This window comes from Dipteris shenzhenensis, chromosome 18 (assembly GCF_047967505.1).
Source record: "Dipteris shenzhenensis isolate YYH24624 ecotype China chromosome 18, Dip_SZ_1.0, whole genome shotgun sequence".
Taxonomy (NCBI): domain Eukaryota; kingdom Viridiplantae; phylum Streptophyta; class Polypodiopsida; order Gleicheniales; family Dipteridaceae; genus Dipteris; species Dipteris shenzhenensis.
In genome coordinates, this window is record NC_141613.1 from 51,976,107 (window position 1) to 52,001,308 (window position 25,202).

Below are 25,202 nucleotides of genomic sequence, written 5' to 3' on the forward strand. Positions count from 1 at the left end.
CATAGTAGAGATAGTGTTTCGCAGCTTGTTGACTCAGACAGGGTGTTGCAATCAGATCCTGATGCTGTCATGCGTGTAGCTTCAAATTTTTTTGCATCCCTTCTTACTGCAGATCCAGGCACACAGCCCATTGATGATGCCAGAGAGGTTATTTGGCAGTGTATCCTTGTATCGGTGAAGGATGAGATGTATGTTTCTCTGGATGCACCTTTCACCAATGCAAAATTCAAGACTACATTACTTGCCCTTCACAGATTGGTGATCACATTACATCAGCCCTGCAGGGCATATGGGACTTTGGTGAGATGCCGGACTCACTTACAGATGGTCTCATTCATCTCATCCCAAAGGGGGGTAATAGGAATCTTGTGTCTCAATGGAGACCCATCACTCTATTAGGCACTTTTTACAAGATTCTGGCGAAAGCCATCAATCTGCGGCTACAGGTTTTTCTTCCTGATTTGATTCATGACACGCAGACAAGGTTTGTGCGGGAAAGCCTTCAGGAAGCATCCTGTAGACCGACAGGCCCAGATGGTTCTTAATCTCAGAGGGAGTGCAAGGAGAGTCCAACAGATTGATGCAGCCTTGCCCTTGGATTAGGTGGACACAGATGACATGCCTACTACTTGCTCCACTTGGATGGGGACATTTTCCAGATTGGGAGTTCCTTTACAGGTGATTGCTTTTCTTGACACACATGAGGATGCCTTAGTTTTTTATGTTTCTTCGGGGGGCAGGCTGTCCAGATCCACAAACGATATCTTGCTGGAGGTACCATTTCAGCTAGTCAGGATAGTGGGCTTCATGGAGCATGGCTCTCTTTCACAGTGGTACTTGGATCCTGACCTGCTTCTCCTCGCCCTTGGCTCATGGAGGCTGTGGCTCTATGGAGGTGTCTCAATTAAGTTTTTGCAGTGGGACCCTGGGGAATGGGAATGGATAGATGAAGGGCACCGAGAGAAGGGCATCCCCTTCTTTCGTTACACGGTCAGTAATGCCAGGAAATTCCAGCTCAGCTGTAGGGGTTGGAGGCCCACCAAAGCTCATCATTGGGAGAACTTTCAGATTCCTGCTGACTTGTAGAAATTTTTTTGTAAGAGACTCTGGAAATCCCACTGGAACAGAAAAATCACTCTCTTCTTTTGGCTTTCTATTCATGGTGGGATAGCAGTAAACCATTGGAGATCCAGGTTCGGAGCTGATCCTTCTTGCCCTCGCTGCCTTTCTACTTTGGAGACAATAGAGCACTGCCTTGGGGATTGTGGACAGGCGAGAATCATATGGAAGGGGATTGCAAGAACTTTCAGCACTTTTGTTCGCCTACCTTTCTATATGACCTGGGGATCAGTGGCTTGGCTTACTCTTTCAGGGCCCCAGGTATTTTTTGAGAGACTTGATTTCTCTTGGGCTCTTCACATCCAATGACACCTTGTGGAGTCGTGCTCTCTAGAGGATGTTCCGGCCACTCTTTTCAGGGCTGCTCACTCCTCGGTCGACTCTCCATGGGAGATCCTAGCTAGGATTGTAGCATGGCACATTTGGAGAGCCAGATGCACTGAGGCTTTGGAGGGTTCTCAGGTTCACCCTTCTCAGATCTTGGCCAGTACTTGGATAGATACGATACACACTCTGATGGCCATTTGGGCGACCATGCAGGGATCATCTCGAGCAGCCTCCTCCAGGGGAGTTACTTTTCTCAGAGATTGGAGAGACTCGCCCTTCTTTGCTAAGACTTCTACAGGGTTGAGATGGCATTTTCAGCCTCAGCCTTGGTTTCTTTCTACCTCATTCCTCTGAGGTGTTTTTTATTACATGCTTAGCATGGTGTATTTCTGCAGAGAGCTTGCTCTAGCGGGTTTCTTTCTTACTTAATAGAAGTCTCTTTTTTGAAAAAAAAAAAAAAATCCTCCGGACAAGGTGGTCTTCCACAATCTAGCTTTCTCCCAACTGCAATCATTGTTAGCTAATAAGAGAAATGGCCACCAATCAAAAAATCGACTTTCCATTAGCGACGCTAATGTCAAAGGATCATTCTTGTTTATGAGGTGAAGAGTGGAAACAAGAATTGCCTACTCCCAAGAATTCAGAACATGCAACGTTCTGCTGAGCAAACATCTAGCTAGCAAGCAAGAAGGTAGAGCAAGGACTAGAAAGGTGAAGAAGCTACTGAAGGATGGATCCGTAGTTTCAATGTTAGCCCCATGCTAAAGGAGGCTACTATGCAAAGATGAGGAGTTGCAAAAAGCGACCGAGGAGTCCTTACAAAAGAGGGGGGACTGAAAGATGGGCATTTTGTGAGAAGAATGACAAAAAAGACACTTTTTTAAGAGTATTTTTTATTAAAATACAATGCATTAGCATAATATTAGCTAGTAGTGATGAGAAATAGCACAATATGAGCTGGAATGAATACATCCATTATTTTGAAGCCATCATCGTCTCAAGGGGGGTTGGTTCTATCCTCCATGCCTCGATTTGGCACCAGGCTTTAAAGGGAGAATGGAACACAATTCTTTCGGTTTTGTGAAGATGATCTCTCCCATGCATGGTCACCAAGCGGTACACTTAGACAATTGAAGTTTCACACTCAAAGTATACTATCTCTCACACCACTCTCAAATAGACAGCCTTGATCATGTACTCTACAAAGAAGAAGTGTTGCTAATGCTCACTCTTATAAATAGGCTTTGAGTTGCTAACTTACAAGAGATTGTGCATGGTACCTACCATCCCCATTTACTAATGGTGGTAGCATGGGCTCATGCTTCCTTGAAGATTCAAATGTTTGATCAAGCCATGCTTATTACCAATTGGCCCTCTTCCGTATGTCATCCCTTTGAGAGGCACTTTGATTCACATCAAACTGCAATCATATTATGATTGTAAAAGCCTTTTCAAGAGGGCATACTTTGCTCATTAAAGGACTAGTTCCGAGATATGTGCCTTCATGGTTATCCCAAATTAAAGAGGAGTCTTGCCAAATATTGTCATTGGATTAACCATCAATCATCAAGCATCCTTAGAGGTCATTGATCGATTATGAAACAAGGATGCAATTCTAAAGAGCTAGCCCAGATGCATCTTGATCAAGTTCCAATACAAAAACTACCACAAGGTGAGCATGCTTGGGCTTGTACCACACCAAACCCCATTAGTCAAAGAAGTGTGCTGATTCTTTCTCAATATAAGTATGACAAGGAAGACATTGTCCATGCCTCAACAATCATCAATTGGGGATGGCCTAGACTGTCCACTCGAGGAAGCGATAGGGAAGAAAATGTTTTACTAATAGTGGATGTCTCTCAGTTCTTACAACATTACATGCTCTAACATCCCCATGGTTAAATTGGAGAGCCTGAACCATGCCACCTTCAAGATACCATTGAGCATCCTTGTCTTTATAAGGGCTTTTGGATTTAGCAAATGCACTATGCTAGATTGTGGGGGCAATTGTTTGTTTGTTGTTACATAGGGCATTTGGTTATTGATAGTCCTCGTTGACTTGCAGCAAGGATAATCTCACCGAGACAACTAATCTTGATATCATGGAGCTTTTTCAGCTATGCCTTTGAATTGATAGCAAATGACATGTGCATGTAGTTTTTTGGATTGTACCTATCAAAGCCTTCTAGTTCTCAAAATTATTTTGTTTCTGGATCAAAGAGATTGATGGTAGGATATGAAAGAACATGGACTTTGTTTGAACATTGCACTACAACCACACTCAAGAGAGGGCCCTTGTAGTTAACTTTGTTTGAACTCATTGTAATAGACTACATGGATTGTAAGTTTGATAAATTTGAGATGGTTTTAACCTTTGATAGGAAATAGTTTTTTGAGTGTATATATCAAAACCTTCTAGTTCTCAAAATTATTGTGTTTATGGATCATTAAAGTTGATGGTAAGTTATGAAAGAGCATGGACTTCATTTGAACATTGCATTGCAACCACACTCAAGAGAGGACCCTTGTAGCTTTGTTTGAACATTTCATTTATAGTAGACTATATGGATTGTAAGTTAGATGGTTGCAATTGCTATCACCATGATGTTTGGCTCTAGAAAAGCCCAAAAGAATCTCAACCTTCCTTTAAAAAACTTGTCAAAAAACCACCCTTGAGAGCTTTTTAAGTTTTTAAATTCTCAAATATATATACTACGTATGTATGTATGTATAGATAGAGAGAAGAAAGAAAGAAAGAAAGAAAGATATATTAACATCCTCAAAAGACTTCGCGAGTCTATGGGACAAAGTGATACAACATCAAAAGAAGATCTCATACAAGCCTCTATGGGCTGGGGCAAGGGAGAGGGAGAGAGAGAGAGAGAGAGAGAGAGAGAGAGAGAGAGAGAGAGAGCATGCAAGTGTTTTTTTCTTTCCCATCGACATTTAATTCTCTTAAACTAGATTGTGGATGTGTTTTCTTACAGATCATTTTTGACAACATCTTCAATAGGAACATAGTATGGCCTAGCAATGAGGGCATGTCATATGAGGCAAGGGACTTGATAGACAAGTAAGTGACGAGGCTTGATTTTTTCGTTGGTACTTGTGTGTTTGGGGTGCGTGCTTCCCTCCATTCCTTTGTGTGGGATGTGTTCTTCCCTCCATTCTTTGTGCATGCATGTATGTGTTTGTGCATGCATGCAGGGCGTACTTGATTGTGCCTGCATGCAGTATGTATGTATGTTGGAGACAGCCCACACCAGTACATGCATATGAGTGTGTGAATGGCGTTCACCTTCTTGCATAAAGCCCCTAGATGGAGGCATTAGGATTTTGTCTTCCTTGCAAGATGCCACCAATACAATATGATACCCCCCTTAGGTTCAACTTATGGCACCTAGAATTGGATTTGACTAGTTAGAAGTCTACCTACGTACCTTATCGTCAAATGTGTTTTTGCCGACCCTTACTTCACAACAGAATCTATGTGGGACGGAAGACCCTTACATCCACGCAGGGCAGTCTGCATGGTCAACCCCACTGCAGTGCACTCCTTGCCATCCACTCCTCAGCTTAGTTGAGCTCAGCATCTATCACTACCACTCCAAGGCCTTGCCATGCGTCTACCCCGCCCTTTCCCTATGGAACTCTTTCCCCTGCAGCCTGCTACTGCAGCCTATGTAGCAGCCTTCTTACGCTGCTGCCATGGCTTCTCATTCTAAATGTCTCTCTTTTAAGTATAGTAGATTCTTTTTCTCTCCCCCCACATGCCCTATCCCCCCCCCGCCCCCGGCACCCCAACGAGTCTGTTGGGTGGTACTATGTACATGCACCCTCAGCCTGCATGAGTGCTGAAGCTGATGTCAATGGACGTGCACATACACATTTTCAACACTGCGCTAGTGTGATCTCCATCTACACACATGCACACTCACTGTCAACACTACTGCTAGCATGAAATTCTGTTTGCACACAACCAATAGGTCTATGTACATAGGTGTTAATGGCTTGAACTCTTGTGTGCGACATGCAGATTTGGCCCCAGAGCTAGACACAGAACCCTTCCACTCTTATGTGACATGAAATGGCATCAGCCTGTCCATATGTAACCCCCATGAGCTGATGTCTGATTACCCTTGTAAAGAGGTCTTTAAAGTGATAGGTGTTCTTATTGACCCCTTAAGGGAAACAATCCTTAAAGGAGAAGAGCAAGGTCTACATGTCATTCGGAAAGGTGCCTCACTTATAAAAGCTTGTTCATTGCTACATAGAAGTATGGAGGAAGGACCAAGGAAAAGGGATTAGGTGCGAAGGGCCAATGGGCAATGAGTCCTTTGATAGTTCAAGAATACACACCAAACAAGAGTAGAGGGATCTTTAAAAGCTTGATCTATGGGCTCACCACCATTACTATGGCTAATGGATTTTTCTTGTTTCATTGTGTGTCTGCGTCAATTGTCCATCGTTTTGAAGTCCCATTGGAGAATAATGTGGATGGTTTGCTCCTTTTGTCATTGCCCCATTGTTCTATATGTTCTAAAGGCATCTTCTCCTCACATTAGCAGCCCTAACCTAGCATGGTAAGTGTGGTGCAAGCATTCAACCCTACTTCCCTCCATTAATATCTCTTCTCCTTCCTCGTCCCCATCAACATGTGCTTCCACCTTGCTTCATCAACACATTTTCCACACCTACTACTGTTAGCATCCCCCCTTCACCCGACAACCAGTCGAGGCTCACAGCCTAGCTATACATTGGTTTACAGGCCATTGAATATCACTTTGTTGAGCTTCTCGCTCCTCTCTAAATGAATCATTGCCAATACACACCACAACGACACTTGTCTTTAGGGAAAGCAATCTGGAAGGTGGCACTATGACCATGTGCTCCCGACCCGTTTGTCCTAACCAATCCTCCACCACTGTATCATCTAGATCTTCAACATAAGCTCAAAGAGAACGGGTACAATGTGTATCAAAAAAATGGGAGGCTCTTCTCACGGTTCCCTACATCAATCCATTTCAACTCCCTTAGATCCATTGCAAATACTTTATGGGTACACCTCCATAGAGCCAAATCCTCTATGAACCAAGGGGAATGTGATCGCGTTAGGGTCTAGACTTTTTTGCGCAAAAAGTAGTGCTAATTATATTACTTGAAAGCAAGAGTACAAGAAGGCCTAAAGGCCAGCGGGCTGCAATCACAAAACGGATTCAGCCCGAGGAGTCAAAATGCTAAATACAAGCCTCTCAGGGCATAATCATCGGAGAGTGGACAAACAGCCATAGTGGAGGGGCATAATGCCGCTGAAGACTCTGAGTAGAGTGCTGGAAGAACAACTCCCGGTGGTCCCAGTCACGAAGGAAACGTCATCTCTTTTCCTTCCCTGCCCGAGACTCTCCTTGAATCTGATCCCACTGACCCTTGAGCGTGTGAACGATCGTGCTCCAAATGTCTGCTAGGGTCTGGGTAGCAGAAGAAGTCTGAGCTCCTACAGTCTACGCGCATCTGGAAGTCCAGATATGCCAGCCTGCGATGCTCCCTATGATCTCCCAAACTGGGTGCCGAGGCATCGCTCCTGCATTTGTCTCTGTCAGATGCCAAGGGAAGCTGTCCATGTATGCCCAGGTGGCCTACGTGATGAAAAAGATGGGATCCTGTCTAGAGAACTCATAGGCCAAGTGATGTCCCGTCTTAGTGCTGCACCAGCAAACGGCTCCCCAAGTGATCGGTCCTAGCTCGGGTGTAGCCCTCGCTAAGATCCCCATGACTCCCTTCCAAACCGTCTGCGCATGCGAGCAGCTCCAAAGGCAGTGCTTCAGGGACTCCTCCTGAAAACACATCTGGCAAAGCCCCTCCTGCCCCATCTGCCTCAGCCAGCTGCCAACTGGAAGCCCCTTGTGCGCCACCATCCAAAGGAAGTAGGACATCTTCCTCAATCGCCAGCTAGCCCAAAGAGTCTTCCAGAAAGTGCGAAGAAAGACCAAAGATATCCCCTGGGCATACCACCTATCTGCTTGTGTGGGTAGCCTGCGCTGGAGAGCCCCAAGAGCACGCCGACCCGTGCGTGCACTGTAAGAAAAACAGGGGGTAGGGTTCTCTGAGGTCTTCGATGGTGGCCAACGCCACTCTCCTGGGTCCCACTCCACCTCTGTCAAGGAACGGCCCTCCCATATCCAGAGTCTCCAATCCTGGTCCTGCATAATCAGGGGGTCTATATGCCACGTCTTCCCTTGCAGCCCTACAATGCGAAGGCGCTGCCAGGGAAGCTGGGGGTCGATCACGGCCTCTTTGCTCTGTAGGCGACTATCATCAGTGACAGAGAAGAAGTGTACCGAGGAGTCCGAGAAGAGGCCTGCAACCACCAAAGGAATGCCTCGTGGAGTAAACTGTCCTAGCCACCTCTCATCTCCCGGGAAGAGTTGTCTGGTGACTATGGGAATCCTCCAACCTGCAGGAATGGCAGCATCAATCTCCGCTCGTCGAGCCTGGAGCCCACGTGCCGTACCTACTGCCGTTGCCAGCTCGCCAGGGCTCAGCTGGCTGTAGACGTCCCTCTAAACCCGGAGCGAGCGCGCGGGCCCACGCGCCCAGAGCGCCCAAGGGATATGGGATCGCTCTCCAAGCTGGCGACCTGTAACATCTGTCATCTGGCTGCTCTAGATGAAGGGCTGTCTGTCTATCTCCTCTCGGCAGCTAGGGGGAACCTGGGAAAGGTTGTGTCGCAACTTCCTCCAGACCGAGATGAGGCTACGGAGGAAGGGGGAACGGGGCTGAGTCAAAGGAGTTGAAGTGAAGATCCATCGGATAGAAGGCTGCCAAACACCCCCTCTCTATGGAGTACATGCGCTGAGACCATGCTGTAGCAAGAGCTTCCACGTCTGCCCTCCTGGGGTCAGACCGCGGATGACTAACTTGCCAAGAAGTGCCTGACTCTGCAGTTCTGGATCTATGATGCCGAGGCCGTCCTCTGTCTGGGGGAGAATGACCGGCTGCCAGGGCGACCCTAGCTCTGGTGGTGCCGGAACCGTCTGAACCAGACCATAGGAAGTTCCGCACCAGTCTCCTCAGCTGGGCTACACATGATCTCGAGAAACACCAACAAGAGGCCACATACCAAGCAGTGGCAAGAAGGACCTAGTTGACCACAAGGGCCCTGCCTGCCAAGGAAAGCCGAGCCGTGCTCGAGAAAGCAAGCTTCCGTCGTATGGAGGCTAGGACCGGCAAGAACTGCTGAGTTGGTGTGATGTCCAGGCCTACTTGGAATCCCAGGTAACGTGTCGTTTGTCCTCTAGGGATCCAGCGAATCCCCAAGGAAATACCCCAGTGTGAGCTGGCTCCCGGATCCGTAAGAAAACCAACTGACTTATGCCAGTTGATTTTCGCCCCAGCCGCAAGGAAAAAAATCTCTAGGAACAGTCTCGCTCGCTCCAGTGACTCGACATCATCCTGCACATATAGGGCTGTGTCGTCTGCATACTCGGAGTCCAGAAGCTCTGCATCATCTCGAATAGGGAGACGCATCCCGCGAAGACGAGTGGTATGGGCTCGAAGGAAGTGGGTCATGGCCTCCGCAAAAAATAGGAAGAGGTAGGGCACTAATGGACAGCCCTGACGCACGGAGCGCTCGAGTGTGAATCTCTCCCCCGTCCTGCCGCTGATGATAACCCGACTGGAGGCCAATCTGTAAAGGCTAGCAATACCTTTGATCCACTCGTCCGGGAAACCAAACCGAGAGTGTACCTTCCAAGAAGAACCAGTCTACCCTATCGTACGCCTTCTCAAAGTCGAGAAGGAGTATGGCAAGGTGCTGGCCGCTGTGCTGAGCCCATTCCGTCGCCTCTGAGAAAGTGAAGATGTTGTCCAAAATGCTGCGATCTTGGACAAAACCAGTCTGGGTGTCATGAATCAAGTCGTGTAGCAGGGGACGGATGCGGCTATTGATCATCTTGGCGAGGATTTTGTAGGCGGTCGGGAGGAGGGTGATAGTCGCAAGGCTCTCTAGCATCTGCCCGCTGGAGAAGATATGCTGGAAGGTTGCGAGCAAGGGCCGGTGGATCTACTCCCAAAAGGTGGTGAAGAAAGCTCTAGAGAGGCCATCCTCAACTGGGCATTTTTGCCCATCAATAGCGCTCACCGCATCCTGCATCTCCGCCACGGTGAAAGGGGCGAGAAGGGCGTCGCTCATGCTGGGCTGCACGAGCCGCGGTGTAGATCTCCACACCTCCTCCCTGCAAATGCGGCCACGAGGGTCTGGGGGCTCCTCCTGGAACAATGATCTGTAGAAATCTGTCGCCAAGTCTCGGACTTCGTCTAGATCTCTCTTGACTCTACCATCCTGCGCCCTAAGAGAACGGAGCTGTTTCCCTGCTGACCTCTGTCCATGAGTCCTGAAGAACTCTCTGCACATCCTGTGGCCTTTCCTAGCCAAGAAGGACTTGGAAGCATGAAATCCCCACATATGTGGGCATGAGATCTCCACGGGTATTGTTGCATAGAATGCCAAATCACAGTTCTGTCTCGAGATGACTGAGGTGCATAAACTGAAGCAAATTCAAACACCTCTCCTCTAATAATGCATTGGAGAACAAGCCATCTGCCTTTGTTGTCATTTAATGCAATGACTGGTTGAAGCTCATGTTTGATCAGAAGGACAACCCCTGAGAAAGAGTGCTTCCCAGCATAGAAAATGTCATACCCACAGTAGTGTCCTGTCTTGCCTGCATAAATATGTTGGTTGTGCTCTTGTAATGCCACTATGTCAAGTTGAAATCTGTTGATGTACAACCACACAGATTTCCATTTCCTACTGTCACACATGCCCTGGACATTGAGTGTAAAACAGGTGATGTGAGCAGTCATATATACAGATATTTATAGTAATGTAACAACTATGTACAGCAGCAAAATGCATGAGGTCAGCCTTGCATTTCTATCTCAGGGTCGAGGCCTCGCCCCTGAGAAGAAGTAGCCGCCTGAGAAGTAGACATCAAAGCAGCAACCTCTTCTTCAGGGAAGAGTGTTCTGCTGGCTGTTACTGCAGCCCATGTAATCCCAATTCCTGTATTGATCTCTGGGGTGTTTCTGCTAGAAGAGGCACCATTCCAAGTGCGAGGGGGTGGAATTCTTCGAGCAGAAATAACCTTTCTTGGGCTCTGCCAGCCATCAGTTGAAGGTTGCTTTCCTTTGGACAAGGATTGAGTAGCAGGAGGTGAATGTGAAGTCAGATTCGCATTGGTAGCTACTGAATCTTTGCCTTTATCCTGACTCCCAGAATGTTGTCTACTGCTTTTGTTTTTGTTTGCAACTGGAGTAGGAGCATCTTTAGTGGGCATGTGGACTGGCAAGGTGACATGAGGCATTTTATGTAGGTTCAGTGGACACTGTGAAGCCATGTGTCCAAACTTTTTGCATTCAAAACAGGCCCCTGCAAATAAACCCCATTTGAGTTTATAAAAAGCACTGCCCATGTTCACATTATTCACCGTGACCGAATAAGAGTCAAGTGTGGGATTATCAGTATCCCAAAGAATGCAAAATCTGTTTGAGTTGCCATTGGGCCGTGGTGGGCAGACCACTTTACCTAAAGATGCTGCAATTTTAGGCAAAAGTGAGGCCATACATTGTGGGAAGTCAACAACTGTTGAGATATCGAGCTCCACTCGCGATATGCCAGGGTGACTGTTGTGCATTTATGTCACCGACCTGTTAGCTGGAGATGCGGTTGGTACACCGCCCACGAATAATAGCTGGATGACAGCTATCCTTATCTACTCTAGTTTGTGGCTCAGTTAGTATGCCACCTTAGTTAGTTGAGTTTGGTTTGAGACCCACATATAGGGTTCTTCTATTTCTTTGTACTAGAGTTCTTTTGGCTTACACAACTAAGAAGAGGAAAACTGTTTTCAGCCTCCACCTTTGTGTGTATTCCCCCATTGTGCATGTGAGAAAGCCTCAAGTGAGACTCCTTCCCTCTCTCCCACAATCTTCACATGGTATCAGAGCCTTGTTCGTGGTAAGGAGCTCAAGAAAGCAAGCCAAGTTCGTGGTGTCCTGGTAAGAGGACCAGTGTTGCTTTCCTATTTCGAGTTTGGGAGCAAATCTCTACAGGTAGCACAGCCAGAAGTGCAGGAGTGCACTGTCTCAGATTAAGACGCCCTTCGCGGTGTGGTGAGAGCGCAGTATATGCTGCGGGACAGGGCGAAGCCCTGAGTGACTTTATTTTTCTGATTTGAGGCCGTTTCGGGGCCCGTTTTGAAGGCGGAAGTTCTTCGCAGACACTCAGAAAAAGGCCCTGTTTTTTGCTGTGCGACCACTGCGCGGCTAGTCGGTGGAAAGGTGCCGCAGAAATTGCATCGTATGCCTGTGTGCAGAGATATTGGGAGTTACAGATTCATGCCTGTTGCCTGTTGATGCAAAATCGTCACTAGGAAGTGACTGTGTGGTGAAATACCACTTTCGTCAGTTTTGCAGATCTGCCCGTGTGAGGCAAAAAGCTATGTTTTTTGCAGTGACAGAATATTTTGCAGTGTTCTGTAATGGCATCTGATTCTCTTTCACAGATTGTCACTGAAAAGCTTGACAAGAACAACTTCCAGGCATGGAAGTTTAGAATGACGAATTTCTTGATGGGAAAAGGCTATTGGGAATTCATTACAGGAAATGAAGAAGAACCTGTTCTTCCTAATGTTCCTAGTCAACAGGAAATGCAGGCATTCAAAGGATGGCATGAGAGAGCCAGGAAAGTTATGTACTGGCTGTCTATCAGTATTTCGGACTCCATGATTGTGCATATTCAGGATGCAAATACGCCAAAGGAGGCATGGGATACTTTGGCAAAAATGTATAGCACAAATACGCAAGCCAGGAAAATGCAACTCAAACAGGAGTTGCACAATGTGCAGAGAGAAAATTTGAGCATAAATGACTACCACATGAAAGTGAAGAAAATTGCAGATGCACTTGCTTCCATTGGGTCGCCAGTGGATGATGACGATTTGGTTTCTGTGACCTTGAATGGTCTAGGAAAGGATTATGCACAGTTCCGAACATCCATTGCTGTCCGTGAAAACTTTCCTGATTTTGAGGAGTTGATTGCTCTTCTAATTTCTGAAGAGCAGAGAAATGGGGGTGCATCTTCTTCAGCAGGAACTTCAAAAGAAACTGTCTTCTACTCAAATGCTGGCAGAGGTAGAGGAGGCCGATCTACAGGCCGTGGTAGAAATCAGAATATGCAGCAAACGCAAGAAAACCAGTCCTATGCAGGAGGACGTGGGAACTCTAGAGGCAGGGGGAGCCAAAGAGGCCGTGGTGGATGGCAGAGAGGCCAAAATGCAAACAGCAATATCGAATGCTACTATTGTGGCAAAATGGGTCATATGGCTAAGGACTGCTATAAAAAGCAGAATGACATTATGAATGGAAAATTGCAGCAAGGCAATTATGCATCCTCTAGTAGACAGGGTGATGACAGAAATGAGCATTTGTTTATGGTGCAGCATATGACAAATTCTGTAACAAGTGCAGAAGAAAGCAATGATGTGTGGTATGTTAACTCGGGTGCGTCAAACCACATGACAGGTCACGCTGAATGGGTGCAGGATGCAAGAAAAATGAAAAAACCAGGATTTGTGGAGACTGGTGATGATACTGCACATCCTATTGTGCAGATTGGCAAAATTCCTTTGTCTATGCAGGATGGGAAAAAGAAATACTTGTCTGATGTATTTCATGTCCCGAACATCACCAAGAACCTGGTTTCTGTTGGTCAAATGGTTGAGCAGGGCTTGCAGGTTAGATTTAATCCTCATGGATGCTTTGTTGAGGATATGAAAAATAACGGTCGCTTGATAGCAAAAGGAAAGAAGAAGGGCAGGATGTTTATGTTGGATGCAGACATGCCTGAATTGAGTGCAGCAATGTTTGCACATGGGACCGGTGTAGTTGCAGATATTGATATCTGGCACAAACGCATTGGTCATGTTAATATACAGCGACTAAAATCAATGCAAGCCCAAAATATTGTTGCAGGATTGCCTAAATTCAAGGTTGCAGAAATGCACAAGGTTTGTGAAGCCTGTCAATTTGGGAAACAGGCAAGGAAACCTTTTCCTAGGCATGTTCAAGAGAGTAAAAAGCCATTGGAATTAATCCACTTTGATGTGTGGACTACAAAAGCTGCATCTATTGGAGGCTGTCACTATTTTGTCACATTTATTGATGACTTCAGCAGAAAACTGTGGGTGTATTTTATGAAAAAGAAAAGTGAAGTGTTTGGGCACTTCAAAGCTTTCAAAGCTATGGTTGAAAAAGAAACAGGCCTGCAAATAAAATGCCTAAGGTCAGATGGAGGGGGAGAGTACCTCTCAAATGAGTTTGCAAGGTTCTTGCAGGAGCATGGTATAAAGCAGCAATATTCATGCAGTCATACCCCACAGCAAAATGGAATTGCAGAAAGAAAAAACAGGCATATTGGAGAGGTATCTCGGGCTATGTTAAATGAAAAAGATCTACCAGATTATTATTGGGCTGAAGCAGTTGCTACAGCAGTCTATATAATGAACAGGACTCTTACTGCAGCAATACATGGCATGACGCCAGAGGAGATGTATACTGGTAGGAAACCAGATATTTCTCATTTGAAGATTTTTGGTTGCATTGCCTATGTCCATGTGCCAGATGAGTTGAGGTCCAAGTTGGATCCAAAAGCTGAGAAGTGCGTCTTTATTGGTTATTCTCTGCAGTAGAAAGGGTATAGATGCTATAATCCTTCTACACGTAAGTTCACAGTGAGCAGAGATGTTGTTTTTGATGAGATGAGCAGCTGGTATAAACCAGTAAATGTGATGATTGATGTAGATGCACAAAATGGTATTGCTGCACAGAATTCACAGCAGCAATCACAAAATATCAGTGGACCTGCAGTGTCCTCTAGCAGTGGTTCACATACTTCACCATGGACAGGTAGATTGAGATCAGGAGAATCTCCTCAAAGCAATGCAGATAGTGGTACGCAGGTATCACGAAAAGGAAAAGAGAAGGTAGATCAGCCCATGTTTGATGTGAATGCAGGTCACTCTTATGTGGATGGTGAATCCAGTGGCTCAGAACAGAGCATTGATGATGAGTTGGGTATTCCTTCTGTTGTTACACCTGGAGTAAGGAAGACCAGGGATGTTTTGAGAGCACCTGGAAGTGAGCCTATTTTGCGCAGGTCTACCAGGGTTAGGTATCCTGTGGATAGGCTGAAATATGATGGATTTACAGCCATTCACTATGCCTATATGGTCAAAGTGATACAGGAACCAGAACCCACTTCTTTTGAGCAAGCCATGGGAAATGAAAAATGGGAGAAAGCCATGGATGAAGAAATGGATGCCTTGGATGCTAATGCTACATGGGAATTGGTGCCTTTGCCTAAAGGCAAGAATGCAATTGGTTGTAAGTGGGTTTATAAGATCAAGCACAATGCAGATGGTTCTGTGAATAGATACAAGGCAAGATTAGTTGTCAAGGGGTATGCACAGAGATATGGCATTGATTATGAAGAAACTTTCAGTCCGGTTGCAAGGATGGCAACCGTAAGAGCAGCCATTGCTATGGCTGCATCAAAGGGATGGTCTTTACATCAGATGGATGTAAAGAATGCCTTCTTGCATGGTGATTTGCAAGAAGAGGTCTTTATGGAGCAGCCAGCAGGTTATGTTCATGCTACTCATCCTGAGTTTGTTTGCAGGTTGAAGAAAGCCTTGTATGGCTTGAAGCAAGCACCTAGAGCATGGTCTGACAAGATAGGACAATATCTTGTCACTATTGGCTTTCAGATTTCCAAGGCAGATTTCTCACTCTATGTGAGAAAAACAGAGAAAGGGATTATGCTGCTGGTCATTTATGTTGATGATTTGATCATCACAGGTGATAGTGATGAAGATATCCTTCATGTGAAAATGCTATTGAGGCAGAAGTTTGAGATGAAGGATTTGGGAGAGCTGCGTTATTTCTTGGGCATTGAGGTGATTAGATCACCAAGTGGGATACAGCTCTTGCAGAGGCAGTATGGATTGGACATGCTGTCCAAATATGGGATGACAGGCTGTAAGCCTATTTCAGTTCCTTTGGAGCAGAATGTGAAGCTGAGCACAGATGCAGGTGAGCTTCTGGAAGACCCTACTATGTACAGACGCATAGTAGGAAGTTTGATTTACATGACTATTACCAGGCCAGATTTGAGCTATGCTGTTGGGTTGGTAAGTCAGTTTATGCAGGCTCCAAGGAAACCGCATTTGGATGCGGCTAGACGCATACTCAGGTATGTGAAGTCCACATTGCAGTATGGACTATTTTATGAGGCTGGGGTTCAGATACAGTTGCATGGATACACTGATGCTGATTGGGCTGGTAGCATTTCTGATAGACGATCTACCAGTGGATATGTGTTCTCTTTTGGGAGTGCTGCAGTCACTTGGAGCAGCAAGAAACAGCCTACAGTTGCCTTGTCGAGCACAGAGGCTGAGTACAGGGGTGCAGCAATGGCTGCATGTGAGGTAGCTTGGTTGCATAAGCTACTCTATGATATGCATCAGTCTACAGATGGGCCAGTTGTCATTTATTGTGACAACATGAGTAGTATACATTTGGCAAAGAACCCAGTCTTTCATGCCAGAACAAAGCACATTGAGGTGCATTATCACTATGTGCGGGAGAAGGTTTTACTAGGTCTCATTGATCTAGTTTATGTCAGCACAGAGGATCAGGTAACTGACATCTTCACGAAAGCATTGGGCGCAGAGAAGCTGCGCAAGTTCAGAGACCTGCTTGGTGTGCAGGAATTAGGATTGAGCTCGAGGGGGAGTGTTGAGATATCGAGCTCCACTCGCGATATGCCAGGGTGACTGTTGTGCATTTATGTCACCGACCTGTTAGCTGGAGATGCGGTTGGTACACCGCCCACGAATAATAGCTGGATGACAGCTATCCTTATCTACTCTAGTTTGTGGCTCAATTAGTATGCCACCTTAGTTAGTTGAGTTTGGTTTGAGACCCACATATAGGGTTCTTCTATTTCTTTGTACTAGAGTTCTTTTGGCTTACACAACTAAGAAGAGGAAAACTGTTTTCAGCCTCCACCTTTGTGTGTATTCCCCCATTGTGCATGTGAGAAAGCCTCAAGTGAGACTCCTTCCCTCTCTCCCACAATCTTCACAACAACTTCAACCCAAACCGGGCATCTGTGTCGGATTAAAGCCTGAAAGTCCCCGTGTGGGAGACCATGGCAAAACATGCACCATTTGCTGCCCAAAAAAGAGAGGCGAGTGTTCCAAAAGCATTTGTCTGTGGATCTCATCCACCATGATCACCTCAAAAAAGCCCCTGGCTGCATAATGTACTTTACGAACAAAAGAGCCAGCCAATGTGCGTGTCAACCAGTTGCCTATTTCTGGAGCAGGTGGCATCCGGCCTGGAAAAAATAAAATGACTGCATTCTTGGCATATTCTCTGACTGGATCCACAATTTCATTAACCTCAACCATGATGCCAACTGAGGGAACTGAGTCTTTCCATTCTTTTCTCGTATCTGCAAATCCTTCATGCATGACATCATATACTAGTTGAGCCTCAAGAGTGTCATGCACCGGGTCATGCTGACCCTCAACCTGCTTTTGCTTCTTGCAGGGAGCCGAGCGCTCCTTTTGAAACGTTTTTTCATATGAGTATTCTGCCAAACTTTGTATGAGGGGGAGCTTGGGAATGAAATACCTGTAAAGGGGTAGTGAAAACCACAGGAAGCCCACAAGGGAGGGGGAGGAGAGTATAGCTAGTGAGGAGAAAAGTAGAGGGAAAGGTAAGATTTTGGTGAAAAAAAAATAGGGCTGTTCGGGAAGACAACGAAGCAAAGAAACCCCAAAAGCTTATACGACAAGAGGTGTTGGGCTGTACGGACTACGACGAGCTGTGTTGAAGTATGCACAGGCTGCACGGGGGGAGGCTAACTGTACGGAAATACATGGCAGGTACGTAATCGTACGGTCGTACGGACACCGTACGGCGATCGTACAACGTACGGACGAGGGGTACAATTTCCAATCCATAAGCCTGTCTATGTCAGCCACAGGGGGAATAGGAAGGAAAGGATGCAAGAGATCAGCAATTCTCTTCCATATCAACCTGTGGTGCATTCCCAATGCATAAATGGCAGAGGCCTGAGGAAAAGATAAAATATGGCCATTATCATCTACCACGTCATTGATGTATCTGATTCCCAATTTCATGAGATTATATGCCCTAACCGGTTCCTGTAAAGCAAGTGGAGTGTCAAAGATGGCACTCCAATGAATACTTTCTTTCCGCATTGAGTTTGTCCCCGAAAGATTATCAGGAGTCCATTTGACTTTAGAAAGCACTTGTTTCCAGTCCAGTATCAGAGCAGTAGAGAAAGGGCATCTAGGAATCTTCCCTACAAATCTCCCAATGACAACCTCCCAATGATCAGTAGTCCAATGGCCATAAGCATTTGTCCTCATGTTGACACACATGGATGCTATCATACAAGTCCATGGCTGTTTTTGACAGAAAAAGGTATTGAGCATAGTCGCCTTCCTTGCAAGTACATGATATCTGATATTTAGAACATTAAGTCCTCCATGCATCTTAGGGGAGCACACCATTTCCATCTTCAGTAGTCTCAATGCTTTCACAGCAGTTTTTGTCTTCCATCACAGCTCCATCGCTTGAGACATAAAAGCTGAGATATCTCTAGAGGACCAATGTAGTAAAGGCAAGAAGAACTGAACATAAGACATTACAATAGACTGGACTATTCTGAGCCTGACATGAAGTGGCCAAGTAGAAATTTTCCAATAGTCCAATTTATTTTGAAGTCGTTGGAAGATCCATTTTAGCTGCTGCTTCCTGGTGATATGCCATCCTATAGGATATCCCAAATGCCTAACAACCTCTTTGGAATGCACTATCTGACCAGGCCAGAGAATAGAATGCCAGTCACATTGTTTCAGTGGAAGCAATTTGGATTTGTCAAAATTGATATGCAATCCCGCTGCTAATCCATACAATGATAATGTGGCCATAAGCATGCGGACTTCCCGAGGAGAGTTCTATGGCATAAAAAAGGAATCATCAGCATATGCTTGCACCAAGAAGGATGCAGCCCCAAGGATTTTAAGACCAGTCATCTGTCCTGTGCTTGTAAGGTGATCAAGATACATCAGGAGGGGATGAGTCGCAATGGCATAGAAAAGAGCACTAAGGGGGCAGCCCTGTCTGACTGATCTACCCAATGTCCATGACCGGGATAGATGGCTTCCGAGAATGCACTGAGAAGTAGAGCCAGAATAAAGCCAATAAATTGCATTTGCTATCTTGGGACCAAATCCCAGCTTTGTCATGGTTTGAGAGATAAAATCCCATTGTACAGTATCAAAATGCCTTAGAGATATCTACCTGCAATATGAGCACATCTTGATTCGAGTACTTAGCATATTCAATTGCAGTCAATGCATTGGAGATATTGTCATGAATTTGTCTTCGCGGCACAAATCCATACTGATGAGGATGAAGGCCCGCATTCAGAGTGCCTTGAAGCCTATATACAATCATTTTGGCAATGAGTTTGTAAACTACAGGCATCAAAGTAATAGGCCTCCAATCTGACATATGATCACAAAGATTTTTTTTTTGCACAAGTTTGATGATGCCATGCTTCCAGAAGTGCGGCAATGGATTTTGTTGCCAGGCAACATTGATCATTTGTAAGAGAACATCTTTCAAATCATCCCAAAAAGAAATATAAAATTCCACCGTAAGACCGTCCCAGCCAGGGGACTTGTATTTGCCGAGGTGGGACAAAGCATTTTCAAGTTCCGTGTCAGTAAAAGGTCTGTCAAGTAATAGAGCATCATCCATTTTCACTATCCCAGAAACATATTGAAGAATTTCATTCCTTGCATCAGTCATTTGATTTGATGGGGATCCAGGGGTGGAGAACAGTGTCTGGAAGTAATTCTGGCATTCATCTTGGAGATCAGAGAAAGAGTGCATCCAAGATCCATCTAGTTTCCTGACCCTTAGACATGAGTTTTTCTTTCGAGTGGCATGCAGGCCCTTGAAGAAGGCTTTTGATGAGCAGCCCTTATCCATGAGGGGTTTCATTCTTGCTCTAATCTGCCATTTGTGCAATTTCCGCTGATCATTGTCAGTCAGTTTAATCCGGGCTTGTGAGAGGGAATCATTTTCTGATTCAGAAAGAGGCCTTAAATGTGAAAATTCAGTCAGCTGTTGTACTGTCCTTTTTGCCCATTTGACCTCATTCCTCCATGTAGCCATGTGCCATTTTCCATAGTCCCTAATAACATTCTGTATACGAGAGACAAAGCTGTCCCAGGCATAATTCATGTCCTCCTGAGCATGCAAAAGCAAGGGATGAATTGCAACTCTGATCATTTGCTGGAAATATTGATGTCGAAAATAAGCTTGATTAACATGCAGTAATCTGCTGGAGAGAGTCGGCAAATCATCCAGTGGCATACCAAATTGCAGATTTAACCATAATGGGGCATGATCTGACAATCCCAATGAGAAATCAATGAGGAGATGAAGGCTGAAATCTGCATATTGTTGTGGAAAGAACAGATACCATCTGTCAAGCCTTGCCCAGTATGTGGTAAATGCATTATGATGGAAAGTATATCCGGGCACTGACCCTTGTGGAAGAAGCCATAAATCTTCAGCCTGCACGGAGAGAAGCATGCTATCCCATTTCTGTCTTTCCGATGAAAGCATATGAGATCGTGAAGTGGTATTATCTCTCAGCAGAGGAGAATTGTTAAAATCTCCACAGATAAATGCATTAGATCTCCATGGATATTTGCTTAAAGATTCCCATAGAGAGGCCCTCATGGCAGAAGTCTGGGAGGCATAGACTGATGCAAGCTCAATAATGTCTCCATTGACATTACATTGTATGACTATCCATCGGCCACTGCTGTCATTGAATGCTAACTGAGGGTCCAGCTCATGTCTGGCCATTATGCATACCCCTGAGTAGGTTGTGGTACCGGCATAATATATATCATAGCCACCAAAGTGATCATGATGACCAGCCTTAGAGTGTTGATTATGCTCTTGCAAACAAACAATATCTGGCTGCATTTTATGTACATAATTCCAGAAAAGCCTCCACTTTGAGACATTGCAGAGGCTCTGTACATTGTATGTAAAGCATTTGAGTGTTTGATGCATGAAAGAGATATATACAATAAAGTATAAGTATGAAATAAGATCTTCAAAGAGGCAATGCCTCTGCCTGCATGGGTTGCGGGCTTTCATGATCCATGAAAGATATGGCATTTTCCCCTTCTTCAGAATCACATATGGGGATACCCTTCTTCAAAACCCCCACCCAATTTTGAAGGACAGGAGCTGAAGTAGAAGCCTGTCCTGGTAAGGGAGAAGAAGCATCCCATTGCCGAGATTGAAAGGGGCGTGGCTTCAATACAATCACCTTCTTTGGCTGTTGAAAACCATCCCGATCTGTCCCCACAGATTCCTTCATCTTCTCCTTTTCTTTTTCTTTCCCTTTTCCAACAAGTGATTGCACCTGATTAACCGGTTTAGCATTCTTTGCTCCATTTCGGGTTACTGGCTTGACTTGCAAATTCTCATTCTTTTCCCTTGTCTGAGGTGGCAAGGCATTAGGAGGGGGTTGATGCAGAACTATTGGGCATTCAGAGGCTAGATGCCCAAACTTATGGCAGGCAAAGCAAGCGCCTGCAAATACACCCCATTTCAAGTCAAAAAACTTTTTCCCCAATTGCACACCCTCAACTTCCACTGCAATGGAAGGAGGGGTGGGTATGTCAGTGTCCCAGAGGATGCAGAATCTGTTACGATTTCCCATGGGGCGTGGAGGGCAAATGACCTGTCCCAAAGAAGCGGCCAGACCAGGCAATTCTTCATGCATATAGTCCGGGAAGTTAACAACCTCCACCCATACAGGACAATGATGGCGTATAAGACTTTGGTAATCCTTATTTGGGGACCAAGGCATGGCATGTACCATTTGCTTCCCATAAAAGAGGGGAGAAAGCTCAAGGAGCTTTTGCTTGCACAAAGCATCAGATAAATGCACCTCATAAAAGCCTCTGGAGGCAAAATATACACCCTCTACAAAGCATCCACCAAGAATAGACTTGATCCATTGCGCAACATCACTGGCAGCTGGAATTCTTCCTGGAAAGAAAATAATGACCGCAGTTTGAGATAGCTTCCTGAGAGGATTCACAAGGGAGGGCAATTTCAATTTGTAAGTGACCTCAGGAACTGGTTTGGCCCATTCTTGTCGTGACTGCTGAAAGTCATCCTTGAGTGTATCAAACACATATTGAGCTTCCAAAGTGAGCTCATCATCCTGAGATGCAGGCAGAGAAGGACGACGCTTTGCATCTGCAGGTCTATCTTTTCTAGCATATGTACAGACATCAGAACCTGAAGCCATGGTTGAGGGATGGCAAAGCAAACAAGAAATGGAGAAAAGACAAAGCACCGGGAGAAGGTGCAGAAAAGTACGGCAGAGGCTGTACGGGGAAGCTGTACGGAAGGCCTATGCAGGTAGGCTGTACAAAAACTGTATGGAGAACACTGTACGGAAAAACCTCACGAAGAGCAACGTACGGAAAGAAACTGTACGGAAAAGTTGTACGGGATTCTGTACAAAGGATCGTACAACTGCGATAAGGAAGGCTGACAAAGATGTACAAGATTGTACGAAAGGAGGCGGGGAGGTACAGAAAAGCTGGAAACCCTGACGATGTCACGTCGTACGGAAAGGCGGATGGAGAAGGTAGCAACGTAACGGAGGGACGACGAGGCTTACAGTCCTGCACAGCAGGAGCGTCCGTACGGCGATCGTACGGACGTACGGACGGGAGGAGAAGACCTAAGGGGGTCGGGAGCCTGCACTCTCCGTCGCTCACTCACCACACACACACACTTTTCTTTTTTTTTTTTTGGTAAATCCATGATTATATTATCAGCAAAATTTACATGAGGGTCTCAAAAAAGCAGAGAGCCTCAACAGGAAATCAAAAGCAAAGAAAAACTATTTCCAGGCATGACTGAGGAAGATCTCCTTGATGGCAAGCATCATAGATAGATTGCCGTAGGGAGAGTCTGAACTATTCATAAGATTGCAAGAACGGATTCCCAAAATATCGCATGTTGTGATCCTGCCATATGGTCCAAAAAGCCCAATATCTGACCCAGTTCAAAAGTAAAGAGTAATGGACCAGGGTTGCAGGAAGTCTGCCAAAAAGCCAAAAATGTTTCCCACACACACACACACTTTTTTTTTTTTTTGTAAAACCAAGATACTTATATTATAAAACATTCATTTACATCCAGGCCATGCTCAAAATAGAGCTACAGCCCTATCCATCAGAAGCAGTAAAAGAAAAGTTGAATACAAGAAACATCCAAATCTTCCTCATGTAAGGCATCATATAAAGACTGCCTTAATGAGGCTCTGAAAAACTCATAAGGATGCTGAAGAGGAGAATTCAGGTATGCTTGAATGCGCTGCAGCCAGAGGGTCCATAAGGCCCAGTATCTGATCCAGTGGAAGAAGAGAGAATACTGTGACAAAGAAGCTGATAGTTTGTCATACATCCAGAAAAACCTGTAGAATCTGTGTGCTGGAAATCTGAGAGATAAAAAATAGGAGATTCTATCTAGAAGGTCTCTGGAATATGAGCAAAACCACAATAAATGCGGAATACTCTCCGATGCAAGGTGACATCTTGGACAGAGAGATGAAGCTATTCGTCGTTTAGCCAATTTCACTCCCACTGGGAGAATACCAACAATACATCTCCATAAGAATAGTCTTTGCTTCAATGGCATTTTCAACTTCCATATCATTTGCAATCTTCCTTTCCACCAGGCTGATGATTTGTTCAGATGCCATAAAGAATTAGCATGATGGGCAATCCAAGGAGGAGGTAAAATTAATCTATAAGCCTGTATAGATGTCAATGACTGCAAAGGCTTAGAAGAAATGCTTGAACATGAAGACTGAAGGTGCCAATCTTGAAGCCTGTCACTGCGATTCAATGTCGGAATCGGAACCAGAGGAAGTAGGAGATCAGCAATAGCTTTCCAAATAGATCTATGATGCATTGCCAGGTTGTATTGTCTACATGCTGCTGGAAAAAGGAGAAGATTTCCTTGCATATCTACAACATCATCAATGAACCGAATACCCATTTTCATAAGATTGTAAGCTCTAATGGGTTGTTGAACAGCAAGGGGAGAGGAAAACACAGCACTCCAATGAATACTCTCCAATCTGAGTGATGAAGCTAGAGAAGCAGGATGAGGAGACCATTTGATGTGAGAGAGTACTTGCTTCCAATCCTGAATCAAGGAATTGGAAAATGGACAAGCAGGGATTTTACCTTGAAATTTTCCAAGTACTACTTCCGATGGATCTACTATCCAATGTCCATAAGCTTGTGTGCGCATCTGACCACACAAAATTGCTAGCATAATAGACCAAGGCTGCTCTTGTTGAAAGAATGTTTTGAGCATAGTGATCTTTCTTGCCAACACATGATATTTGATGTTTATTATATTCAAACCACCATGCATTCTGGGTGAGCAAAGCAAGTCCTTTTTGAGCAACCGTAAAGCTTTTTTATGAAGCTTGGTTTTCCAAAAAATCTCCATGGCTTGAGACATAAAGGATGAGAGATCTCGAGATGACCAATGTAATAGAGGAAGGTAGAACTGGACATAAGCTAGAACAATAGACTGGACAATTCGAAGCCGTACATGCAGAGGCCATGTGGAAATCTTCCAATATTGTAATTTGTCCTGAATTTTGTTGAACACCCATAACATTTGTTGCTTATTACTGATTTTCCAGCCAATAGGATAACCCAAATGTCTGACTATATTTTCCGGTTGAATAATCTGGCCTGGCCACAGAATAGCATGCCAATCACAAAGCTTGAGAGGCATGAGTTTTGATTTCTGAAAATTAATTTTAAGACCAGCTGCCAACCCAAAATCTGAAAGGGTATCCATCAATAGTCGAATCTCCAATGGGCTGTTCTTTAGCATGAAAAATGAATCATCTGCATAGGCCTGCGCTATGAAGGGTCGTGAACCAGAAATCTGAAGCCCCTCTAGCTGTCCAGTATCAACCATGTGATCCATATAAAGAAGCAATGGATGTGAAGCGATGGCATAAAGCAAGGCACTGAGAGGACATCCTTGTCGAACCGAACGTTCGAGAGTCCAAGACTCAGACAAATGTTTCCCTATAAAGCATTGTGCAGTAGAATTTGAATAAAGCCAATATATGACATTAGATAGCTTTGGCCCAAAACCAAGTTTTTGCATGATTTGAGAGACATAATCCCACTGTACTGTATCAAACGCCTTTGCCACATCCACCTGCATGACCAACACATCTTGATCTGAATATTTAGCATATTCCATTGCAATAAGAGTGTTAGTGATATTGTCATGTATATGCCGTCTTGGAACAAAACCATATTGCCTGGGATGAAGTCCATCATGAAGGATATCCTTTATCCGATGTACCAACATTTTGGCAATCAGTTTGTATATCACCGGCATCAAAGTAATTGGTCTCCAGTCATCCATAGTCTCACAAAGAATCTTTTTGGGCACAAGCCTCACCAGACCATGCTTCCAAGCTGAGGGAAGATGTTGGT

The 25,202-nt window shown here is 45.0% G+C and overlaps 1 protein-coding gene across 1 annotated transcript in view; it reads left to right on the forward strand.

The window, feature by feature from the left end:
• LOC147891398 (putative serine/threonine protein kinase IRE4) overlaps window positions 1-25,202 on the forward strand; it is a 364,420-nt gene that overhangs the window by 199,582 nt on the left and 139,636 nt on the right. The window contains exon 13 of the mRNA XM_087389248.1: window positions 4,434-4,519. Within this exon, the coding sequence (XP_087245374.1) occupies window positions 4,434-4,519 (86 nt within the window). The remainder of the gene's footprint in view (window positions 1-4,433; window positions 4,520-25,202) is intronic.